Source organism: Belonocnema kinseyi, chromosome 1 (assembly GCF_010883055.1).
Source record: "Belonocnema kinseyi isolate 2016_QV_RU_SX_M_011 chromosome 1, B_treatae_v1, whole genome shotgun sequence".
NCBI classification, from domain to species: Eukaryota; Metazoa; Arthropoda; class Insecta; order Hymenoptera; family Cynipidae; genus Belonocnema; species Belonocnema kinseyi.
In genome coordinates this window covers 92,937,969-92,950,433 of record NC_046657.1, presented here as the reverse complement: position 1 = coordinate 92,950,433, position 12,465 = coordinate 92,937,969, and the positions used below count along the sequence as shown (strand labels likewise).

The following is a 12,465-nucleotide window of genomic DNA, read 5'->3' as shown; positions in this document are numbered from 1 at the left end:
TCCTTCTGTGCAGGCGCCCGCAATATGTAGGTACAACACCGTCTCGTATACCTGTTTTATACCTGTATCGAACTTTCGTAAATCCGTACAGAGCCCCGAACTGTACGGAGTTAAAAGATCCTTGTGAATTAGCCCTCTAATGGCGCACACTTTCTTGCGCCCCGTTCCTGGCGCATTGGGTATGTAGCCATCCATAACTTACTTTAGAAATAAAAACTGTTTAAAATACATATTTTTTTAACTTTGCAGGGCTAAAATAAAGTCTATAGAATGTCAGGAATACAGCTGTATACGCTTGGTATTGATATTATAATTAGGCAATAGACAGTAAGATTTAGAAAAAAAATCCCAAAAAATTATCGAAAATGATCGAAATGGCAAAAATCGCGTTTTCTATGTATATTCTAATGAAATTAGGTGAAATTAAAAAAATCATAATGATTAATCAACTGTACACTTCCAACTATGAGTTGGTGTTAGCAGTTTTTATGCCATAAAAATTATACTCATTTTCCAATCTGAAAATTCACATGCTTCTAACTCGAATAGATGTAGGCTACTGACTAGGGTCTAATGCCTTACCAGAAGGCCCTATTTGCCCCCTATTTTATTTAACTCTACCCCACTCCCCTCTTCATATCTTCTTCACAATTTTCACTTTTCTACTACTTCTAGGTGGGTGAACACCCAGGGCACCATCGGAGAGTTAAGTGTCATCCTATAGTATCACATGACAGTCAAACTTATTGCAAACATTTTTTTACCAAAAAAGTAGATTTAAGTCAGCAACAAAATTACTGTAATCTTGTACATTCAAAATGTAAGAATTTTAAATATTTAGCACATTTAAAGTTTAATTATTCTAAAAACTTTAAAACTGAAAAGTTTACTAATCGGGCAACGACTTAATGCAGAAGAAAATATTCCAAGAAGAAAAGCTGATTCATATTAATAATAATGAACTACCATATAGACAGTGGACAGAGTGAGTGAATGAATGGTAGATTATCATAGATGAGTTAAAATTTTATTTTTACTTGTTTCATGTCAGAGATAAAAATGTAGGTCAAATTGTAATTTTAAATTATGGTGTGTGTGTGTGTGTGTGTGTGTGTGTGTGTGTGTGTGTGTGTGTGTGTGTGTGTGTGTGTGTGTGTGTGTGTGTGTGTGTGTGTGTGCATCATTGACTTCAATAGCTTTGATAAAAAAGAAAAAACAAGTCAATTTTTATAAATATCTAGGACTACTTTCGCTACACTATACTTATTACTCCTCATCTGCTTCTTGAAGTAACTCCCTTGATTGTCCGTCGCTCACTTTTTGTCTTCTAAAAATAATTTTTTCTAATGTCAAAAATGGAGCTTCAAAAACTAAACTCCAGAAGAAGGCTATCACAATGGAAACAGTCAGACTATCCAAGAAGAGGTTAAACTACAAAAATAGTCAATGAGTTAAAGAAAAATAAGTTTAATATTATTTTTAAGAACGATCATTAAAAACGGAAGCTTTACTTACCACCCGAAAGTCACTGAAATAATATGGTGTCCTTATTGCAAATACTTTCATTGACTGAATCACGAAATGGAGCAAGTAGACACAATAGGAAACTCTGCTTAGTGGAATGAAGATCGGATGCGACAAAAATGTGTTTACGGGACCTGGTAATGGTTCAAAAAATTATATGAAGAGAGGCTGCTAATGGTAAGAAAAGTAAGGGTATTATTAAATACACATACCACCATAACCGAAAACGCAAGCTAAAATGATCCAACCTACACTTGCGGCCCATAGCGGTCGAGAGAGGGATCCAAAAACTGCTTCCCAAATGGTGTTGTAAACGTAATCCTTCTGCTGGAAAGTCCTTACCCCAAATGTGCAAAACGTCAAAGAAGCGAGAGAACAAATCCATCCAATATAAATAGTTTTCTGTAATCGAAAATGAATAGAAGTTACTTTTGTCTAATATTACCTCTATAATTCATCATGTTCTGAAAAAATTGAGTCTCAACTTTACTGAAATCTTAACCTTACATATTATATGCTTAATTACTCTTAAATCGCATGTACTTAATTATTTTTAAGATACATCGAATTAGAAAACTAAGTATGATGAATTAAATATTAGTCACCTTGTCGAACTCTGAACGTTTTGTAACTATAATATATCCGAACATGACACCAACGAGCCAACTACCACCTCTTGCGTAAGCCATGATGTATAAGTTTTGAAACATGGACATCGTTTTCTCCATGCTGAAATAAATGTGTCATTATCTCAAGGTGGCAACAAAATTTAAGCTCGGATCATATTATTTATATTCTACATGATATTTGTATTCAATAAAGATTTTAGCATAAAATATCTTTTGCAACGCACATACCCTTTGCGAAAGTTTGACTTCAAATACCTTTACATCATGTTTAAAGTAACTAATTTCAGCCTACGGTGTGAGAATAAGATTGGCGCATGCGCACTTTAGCGATAAGAAACTTTGCACACCCACAGAGCATAGAGGTTATAAATTGATGTTACTGTTTCAAAACAGTCTTTATGGTATGCAACCTTCAAAATAATGCAAAAAACTTGAATTGATGTGTGATATGCATGTGCACAGGTAGTTGCTGTCTCATGTGATCACTCAAAAAAAAAATTTTTGTGTAATTAAAGAAACTATTCCTTTAACATAATGTTTTTCATTTAACCAAAAGTAAATTAAAAATTAAGATAAACCATTTAAGTTCAAGGAATTTTTTTAATGGAACAAAACAAAGTTTTTTTCAACGACAGAAATTTCTTGTAATGAAATAAACTTTTCTTTAACTGAGAGCCAATGAATATTTTACTTTGATCCCAAGAAATATATTTGGTTCTCAAAGAAATGGTTTTTCTAAGCGATATTAGCTGCAAATTAAAGTGTATGGCAAATGGAATTTTCATTTGTTGAGCTACAAATAAATGATGTGCGTAAATTCGTTTTGAAAACGAGCAACCCAGAAAGAAAATACATTCTGAACAAATTTTGGGTGCAATTCCGAAAATTATTTATCTCCAATTAATTCGAAAATAGGTAGAGGAAATGGCTCGAATATGGCACGCCAATTCCTTTTCAATGGAGTGCCGGGACTCTATGAACCAAAATTGAATTAATAATAGGTCATTTGAAAGGCTATTGAATAACCGTTCGAATAGCTAGGTTGATTTTTTCACATCACCAAAGGTTCTTTTTTAAATAGAGATTTTCCAAAAAACGAGGTTTTCGAAAATCGAAAAAGGGTTGATCAAATATGGCACGCTTAGAAAAAAATCAAAATACACTAAAAATGAGCAAGTTAACAGTATGCAAATATTTACTCATATAATTTTGAGGAATACATTGTACAGTAAACTTATTGACAATAGTCGGAAAACCATGGGGCTGATAATACTCTGATGCAACAAGTCTGGATCATTCGTTGCAGGTAGTACATTCTACCTAAGATTTCTCCTCTGGGAAAGTGTAGCATCCAATGCAGAAAATGGATTAAGTACATAGATACATAAACCTTTTCTTGTTAACATTCAGAAAGTTGAATAATGCCTAACTGTGGTTTTTTGGTTTGAAAAAAGTGTGCCATATTCGAGCCACTCTTGGTGTGCTATATTCGAGCCACTACGTACAAATTATTCATATCTAAAAGGCATAACCTTTAAAGAATAGACATTTAACTATATTTTTATGTAGTTATATTTATGTCACTATATTTTTTTGCAAACTGAATATTACTATCTGGGCGCCAAACCTTAACACTCGCATTGCTCGCCTAATTGACGCAAGTATCTCAAGGCTCAGACTGCTAAGAAAGCGTATGAATATCCACCTACTTTTTCTTCTGATGTTCAAAAGTTACTAAAACCGATTTACGAGGACTTAACGAAAACGGAGCTGCTCGAACGGTGCTTGGGTGGCCATACACAAAATAACAATGAAAGTTTGAACAAGTGTGTATGGGATATGGTGCCCAAGCACATGCTTAATGGCAAACAAATTGTCGAGATCACATGCAAACTTCGGCTTGCATCAACAATGAAGCATATAAGTCAATTTTGAAGATAATGAAGGTATTAGGCATCAAACTCAGCCCGATTGCCATTAAATTCGCTAAGCAGCGCAATTAGTTACGCATTAAAGATGCAAACCACCGCAGCTCACAATCTTCCAAAGAGGCCAGAACGAAACGAAAACACGTGAAATTTTAAAGAAATTGAAGTTCAGGAATAAGCAGAAGGTGGTTTATACGGTCCAGGCATCGCTGATTAAATTTTGGTAAGAATTTTACATGATTAAAAAAAAGAATTTAAACGTATTTTTCTCGAAACAACGTTTTTTAAAATAGGAGGCACGATTTCTGTAAAACGAAAAAACTGATTCTTAACCAAATTTAACCATATATTCTACATACAAAAAGACGGAAAATGGACTACGGGCGAGTTATAATTTTGAGTTTTACCTATTTTCTTTTGACTAAAATCAGTACAAAAAAAGCGTTTTTTATTTTTTTTTTATTGTGACCGCCATTTTGTTATTTATTGATAAAAATCAATATCCGTAGTTCATTTTTCAGCTACTGACATACTGAAACTAAAACGCTTTGATTTTTTTTGTTTCACATAAGCCGTTGTTGAGATACCTTTAAGGCTCATCTAAAATGAACTCGAGGATGACTGTTTATATATTTTTTTTATCTCAGGTTTTTAATAATGTACATCGAACAATGAAACTCACACTTTTTTCTTCTATACTAAGGAGCATTCAACTCCTACAACTACTGACGGAGTACACGTTTTAGTTTTTCAGATATCCAACTGTGCCATATTCGAGCTTTATGCCATATTTGAGTTATCTCCTTTATATCCACGTATTTTTACTCACTAATAATAAAAATAATTGAAAAAAATACCCGCAAATTTATTTTTTAAATGTTAAAAATGTTAAAACATCGTTTTTTTTGGTAGTTTTTCACTATATTTCGATAAATATTGTTTAGAGAGAAAATTCTTAAATAAAAGTTCTATCCCTCGAAAAATACGTCGTTTATGTTTTTCAAACTTGCGACCGAAATCCATTATTTTTCGATAAAAATGAGATAATTTTCCTAAATGTATATTTTATCAAAACTGCAGGAAGTAAACTGTTTTTTTACTCCACTATATTTCGATAAATATTTGTTTGAGAGGGAAGATTCTTAAAGAAAGGTTGTAGCCCTTATGAAAAAATAGCCTAGTAACTGGTCAGAAAAATAATGTAAGTCACATACGTGCCCCTTTCCAACGTTTCGTGCGGGGATGGAAAACACCCCTGTGCATAAAGACAGAAATAATATTGGTCGAACCCTTTTCCAAGGTCACATAGGGGGTCACAAGGTCACATCGCAGGTAGCCGCACATGTCACTGGGTACAGTAATAATGTTGTTCAGACCCCTACCCCCTTTTCAACGTATCATGGGGGGAGCGAATTATTTGACTAGCCACATACATAATGTAAGTCACCTACCTCCCCTTTGCCAACGTCTCGAGAGGGAGGGGACACCTCTGTGACTGGTCACAAAAATAATGTAGTATCGTGGGGGCGGAAAAGCACCCTCGTGGTGTTAACGTCCCGCAGTTCCAATTTCTTTATTTTCTCTTTAAATACGTTTATTGGTCGTTTGTACTGTCTGCATATTCAATATTTTCGCTTTTACCCTATTGGTTACCAAATTAAGGGCAAAATTAGTTGGGGGGAGGGCAGCTCTACGTATCCCCTTAAAATTTAAATTTTACAAATGTTCATTTGCATACGTTTGTACGTCGTTCGAACTATTTGTACATCCACAGTTTTCGTTTCTACCCACTTGGTTACCCATATAGGGGCAAATCAAAATTTCGTGTTAGCCCCCGAAATTGAAATTTTTCCTTTTTGAATACATTTGTACGTCATTTCTACTGTTTATACATCCAATATTTTCGTCTAATATACTCTTCCAATCCCATAATAATATTCAAAATCCCAAAAATCCACCCCTAGTGAACTGAACGAAACAGGTCTAAGGAGTCTGCACGTAAAACAGAAAATAAATTTTTAAATTGATGATTGTCACAAAAGTGACACCCCGCAGATTCTAAATATAACACAGCTAATAAATTAAAAAATTTTAAATAGCCCCACACTTAGCCTTAAAAAAAATTCAGGCTATGTTCCTAATACCACAATAATAATTCAAAATCCCAAACATCAGCCCCTTGTGATCTGAATGGAACAGATCTGAAGATTCTCCATGTAAAACAGCCAAGAAGTTTTGTAATTTATAAGAATCACAAAAATGACCCTCCAAAAACTTCGGATTATGTTGACAACCCTAAAATAATATTCATAAATCCAAAAAATCTACGCCTAGTACTCTTAGCGAAACAGGTCCCGAAACTCTCCACGTCAAACAGAAAACAAATGTTTAAACAAAAATGGTCACTAAACTCACATTCAGAAAACTCCAATGACTAAGAAGCTAGGAAAGCACCTCCATGACTAGTCACAGAAATAATGTAGGTCACATGACTTCCCCTTTCTAACGTTTCGTGATTGACAATAGTGCTAAAAGTACCATTCCAAGCAATTCTATACTTTGAGCCAACATTATCCTTTCTTCTAAAAAAATAATGATTTTCGTCGAAAAACCGTATTTCATATGAAAGTTGTATTTTTAGAAGATCTACAAATTTTATTTGAAGGTTTATTTTAACTTTTCAATATTTAATTAAATAAACGAAGAAAACATCAATTTTAGTTCTGCAAGTTTGAGCTTCAAGGGCCCGTCTATTAAAAATCATCCATAAATATCATCTATTGACTTTTATATCAGCTAGGTGTCAGATTTACAATCACCTGTTTTTTATTATTTGTTTGGCATTGTAATACTTACTTCTCGCCTAGTTCGAACACCATAGACGTATACTTGTTTATTGCTATAAGTGCAGCAGGTGTTGCGATTTGAGAGACGAACAATAAACTCCAAATTGCCAATCCCAGTTTTGGTTTCTTGCTTAGAGGGTACAATATAAGTGGCGATATCAGGAAAAACTGCATGTCAATGGCGAGGTACCATAAATGAGCTATTAAAATGATCATTATTATTATCATATCACAGGCGGAAAATTTATGAATAATTTATACAAAGTGTGAAGTATTATAAAAAATATTCATTCGTTTTATACATGTTTGTATAAAACAAATGAATATTATACATAATACTTCACACTATACATAAACTATACATAATATAAATCACACACACACACATATATATATATATATAATTGTATTATGATTATAGCATTAAGCCAACTCCATTTCGGGTTAAACGTTACTGGTTCGGTTTTAGCCTATCTGTACTAACGGGGATCAAGGAGCATTATATGTTAAAGGCCAGAATGAGATGTGTAGAAGAAGAAATTGATTTTAGACGAGTTTAGAAGTCGCGTGTTTCTCATTTAATTACCATACTCGTCCCACAATATCGCATCGACATGGATCGTTCATCAATTTCTTAAGCAATTACCCTGGGTGAACAGATTCACAAACCCATCGTACATCACGGTTCACATATAATAAGTAAACTGACTAATAATAATTAAGCCCATATGAAGATCAATACCAGCGTTCAATAGTAACTTTTTACATGTGAATAAGTTACTGAAAAGTTAGTTTATTTCTAACTTTTAGGGTAAATTAGTTACTAGTTTAAAAAGTAACTTGTATCGTGACTTAGTTACAATTTTTGCAGTAACTTGAAACTCTACTTTTAATTACTTTGATGTTACTTTGTGTTTTGTGTATATATCCTATTAAGTATAATCTCCTATAGTTATTAGTCATAGGATAAAAATATATTCGAAAATGGAGCACGGAGGCCGAGAACTACAGAAGAAAGCAAGCAAGAGCAAAAAGTAGAGTAATTCCTACGTATTTAAAAGCATTGATATGCCCATTTCATTAAATGCCATTCTAGGCGTTCCAATCAACTCCTTCTTACCTTCACTCCACCTAAGCCCACTTTCGTGGTGAAACATTCTTCATTATTTCTTTCAACAGGACGAAACCATCTCAACAGACTTATTTCACTCTGGTCAATCAGTGTTTCTTCTACATTACATTGTTTGAGAATCAACTCATTACTGACTTTGTCGATGCTTGACGCATATATTCCGCCGGAACTGCATGTCAACCGTGTTTACTTTACTCTTTTCCTTTCCATTGTGCGTTCAGGTCTCGCTACCATACAAAACAGTGTCTTCTGACACATAATCATATATTGAAATTTAAGTCTTGTTCGTCAGATTTTTACTTTTAGTAATACTTCCAACTCTGACGACAATCTTCTTATACTTTCGTTCATGCGTCTATATATCTCTCCATATCTGTTTCTGTTAAGAGTAAAAAAAACTTTTACAATACACGGCATCATCGCTTATTAAATAGGCTCTTCATCCAGGGCAATTTTGCGTACTGTTTTCTCATCCCTTTCTTTAAATACATTAATTTTAACTTTGTTTACATTAGTCTGCTCAACATTTTCTGAAAATCATCGACTGATTCTGAAGTCACAATCTAATAACCTGCAAATGTCAACCGACGCACTTTCACGGTCCCAAAATCAATATTTTGTCATCTAAGAGAGCCATTCTTAGATATTTGTCCATGTATATATCGAATAACTAAGAGAATACGACACATCCTTGCCTGGCGCTCTGTCAAATATATAAACCAATCACTCAGTTGTCCATTTACCCTTACACTCAGTTTACTACCTTTATACGTATATTGCTTTTACAGTGCCTTGAATATTATTAGGCCAAAGCTAAAAAGTTACAATTTCCACGTTATTGATGTCATTTTTTATTAATACTGTGAGCTTACTTGTATTTTTAAATTCGGAATTCAATTTAATTCGGAATTTAATTCGGAATTCGTCAGCTTCGCTAGACGAATTAACCCCTTTTTTAGCTGGGGAAAAAATCACTGTTCTTGAGTGGCCGGGAAATTCTCCAGATATGAATCCCACCGAGAACGTTTAAGACTTCATTAAACAGAAGTCAGCAAGCACACTACTACAACCAAACAAGAGCTAATACGGATATTCAATCGCGCTTAGTCCAGTTGCCCGGAGATAAAGAGAAAAATTAAATATGCCAATATGCCTTATCGCCTTGAAGCTGTATTATCGGCTAAAGGTGGCCATAAGAAATACTGATTCCAATGAAAAGTTAGTTCTTATTGTAAGAATGCTTCAGTTCATTAAAGATAATCATTTTTGAATAAAATGTATCATCCATAATATAATTTTAACAGAATTTACAACAAAATTGCTCAATATCAACGTATATCGTCAGGAAACTCATAAAAAAATCATTTTTCAGCCTTGGCCTAATAAGCAGTATTTCGTATAGCATCCTGTGTGATTGAGTATCCAAATTAGCTTTTTCTTGGTTGTAGGAGTGTGCTTACTGCCTTCTGATTCATGAAGTACCAAACGTCTTCGAACTTACTATAAATTACAAAAATAATGTGAAAATTGTAATTTTTCAGCTTTGGCCTAATAATTTGGCTAGCACTGTGATCTGCCTCAAACTGAACATCTGATTCATACAATATCTACCTTGCATAGATCCCCTTCGAAACAAGTCAGATCTTTTCTTCTGTTATTTCTATGACCTTACCAATAAGTGTTTTGGTACATGTTTCGCCTGCGGTTTTTAGTAAGCTGATAGCTTCTTAATTAACGCAGTTATCTTTACCACCCTTTCTTTTATAGAGTGGAATGATAATCGCCTTGCTCCAATCATTTGAAACTTGCTCATTCTGAGCACGTATTCGTCAACTTGCTTAGCCACACGAAGAGATACTCACCACTTTTCTTAACAATTAAGCGTTAAAATTCTTTTAATTCCTAATTACAAACTTAATGCAGAAGACACTAATTCCTATTTCGTCAGTTTCAAAAAAATGTTGTAACGTATCCTCTTGTATGTTGTTATATTACACAACGTTAACTCTATGCCATTTCACCATCAGTATTTTTAAGTAAGAGGAAGGTAAGTTAGTGCGCAGGCAAAATTGGCACACCATTATTAACAAAAAACTATTGTGTTTAGGCTCATGTAAATATTTACGTCGTCGGAATTCGTCTCAGATGCTCTTTTGAAAAGCTTTTTTTCTCTCTCTGTCATAATGAGACCGACTCTTGTGACTACCATACAATTCATTCACTACACTTAGCCGTAATGTCAGTTCAGCCTTTCTTCTATTTATTATTTTACGTCCCTTTTCTTTGTTTTAAATAGGCATAAAATATCTAGCTTCCTTACGTGCATTGTATTCAGCGATTTCCTGATTTTATAATCATTTACACTTCTATCATTTCAAAAACTAAGTATCCATTAATCGCCTAAAACTTTTCCCAGGGCATTTCTTTCTTCAACCAAAGTGTTAATCCAGTCCTAGGCTACATTATAATTGATAGTATTTATTATTTAAAGTATGAGCCCAACCACCAAATTGATGCGAGAAATGTATTCCATAAGTATAAAAGCATTTCCAAAATAAGTAACTAAATCGTCATAATTGGTTCGTGTTGTATACTGACCCAAGCACTGAAAAAAAAATTTGTAAATTATAATTTAAAAAACTCTGAATAAAATTGCGTTAATAATATTAATAATAATTCTCTTACTGAATTGTCGTTTTGAATGTAATTATTCGTGTACAGTAAAAAAGACCACCATTTTTCTTTACACTTATCGGAGTAATTGAGACTTATAAATTCCTCCCATCTTGGTCCGGATCCCATATAAGGAATGATAAAGATTGAAATGATAAGGAGTGCTGCAATTGGTGGTGTTAATCTGAAATTTTTTTTAGAATAATTTGTATATGTAAATCTTATAATACAACATCTTGAGATACTTTAACAAACATTACACGAGAAAAAGTTTTAGAAAAATAATAATAATTCATACATAAAAAGCAACTTTAGACTTTAGATGGTTACAGTCCAATATTTCTCAGGCATTTTTGGTCAAACTTTCTAGGCGGGGCTGTCTCAGTATGTAATAAAAGTAAGCTGTTCAGAGTAGTATGCCTGATGGGATATATTGAGCAGCGTGGTTTATTTTATTACTCAACCACCCATGGTCTTGGTTGCAGTAATGTACACCTCATTATTATTGTTATTATTATGATTGGTTTACCTTACATAACGGTGAAAATAGAACGAAAAAATGTTAAACTTCCTTCCTGTAGACATTTCTTTTAGAAACATATAGGTCACTAAGAGTCCACTGAGCATAAAGAACGTATCCACAGCAAAAGGCGCCGTAAAAATGTACAAAGACTTCCAGGATGTAATCCACTATTTTGTAAATTTGAGAAAAATTATTATTGAAATATTTGTTTGTTATTTTATTCTTATCAACATTCAAATAAATTGTTTATTATGGAGAATTCAGTGTGGTCACAGGTAGTCAAAATTTGGGAACTGAATTAAAAATATATTATAAAGGAATTAAAAATACTTTTTTTTTTTAATTTCAGACTCTCTAATGGCATTAATTCACGTGTTCCATATTGAGCTAGACAAGCAAAAAGAGCCCTCGTCGAGGAAGAGCTACGTACAGGCTTCGAAATTCCACACATTGTTACTTTTTAATACTCGTTCAGGCAAGGCTACTTTTTTGCTACTTTTTTTAGTAAAGTAATGTAATATATTGAGCGCACTCAGAAATTTCATTTATTATTCAAAAATTAAAAGTTAAAGAAAGGTATACCTAAAGAACTATTCATGGGGATCACGTGAATTTACAGCTGGTAGGAAGGCTTAAGGGTCTGATCGGACTAGAAACCTTTAAAAGTTGAACCAGAGGGTTGCATCGCGAGATGTGTCTGCTATGTGGAACTGATAAACTCTAGTATGCGGAACTGAACGAAGGGGCAATCATTCCAGGCGGTCATAGCAAAGCCCCCTTGAATAAAAAAGGCACGAGTTCTCATGCTCCCAAGCCATGATGTGATCACCTTGTGAAGATATGAATTGCACCAGGATTACCAACTCATTGAACGCCCAGTCGTTCCCCCCTCAGTCAAGGCGGACACGGAAGAGTCACAAAGGAGGCTCTTCACGACAAAACCAAAACAACCAAAAATAACGAGGGCTCCGATCGCCAAATGAGGACAGCTCTACAGGGGCCATCCTACCACCAGAAGCAGTAGAGACCATTAAAACCGACTCGAAAGGCATGACACGCAAAGAACAAGCCCCAAGATTCGACGACATAGTTATCCGGTCGGCTTTGATGACACCGTAGTTTCGGCTCCAGACATCTCGCCGCGGGAAACAGCAGCAAGGGTATGAAGAGCTGTCAAGGTATATGAATTCGATTTCGGTTCCTAAGTTGT

General features: G+C 34.2%; 1 protein-coding gene across 2 annotated transcripts in view; it reads right to left on the bottom strand.

Moving 5' to 3' along the window:
• Positions 1–1,154: 1,154 nt before the first annotated feature.
• The window catches only part of LOC117170521 (nose resistant to fluoxetine protein 6-like), a 33,881-nt gene continuing 22,570 nt past the window's right edge, over positions 1,155–12,465 (bottom strand). The window contains exons 4-11 of one of the 2 annotated variants that reach the window (XM_033357303.1): positions 11,262–11,422; positions 10,745–10,916; positions 10,658–10,664; positions 6,938–7,127; positions 2,130–2,253; positions 1,737–1,926; positions 1,516–1,658; positions 1,155–1,431 (exon numbers count right to left, since the gene is read on the bottom strand). In XM_033357303.1, coding sequence (XP_033213194.1) covers positions 1,267–1,431; positions 1,516–1,658; positions 1,737–1,926; positions 2,130–2,253; positions 6,938–7,127; positions 10,658–10,664; positions 10,745–10,916; positions 11,262–11,422 — 1,152 coding nt within the window. In that variant the 3' untranslated portion in view covers positions 1,155–1,266. The remainder of the gene's footprint in view (positions 1,432–1,515; positions 1,659–1,736; positions 1,927–2,129; positions 2,254–6,937; positions 7,128–10,657; positions 10,665–10,744; positions 10,917–11,261; positions 11,423–12,465) is intronic. The other variant, XM_033357312.1, reaches the window with a different exon arrangement.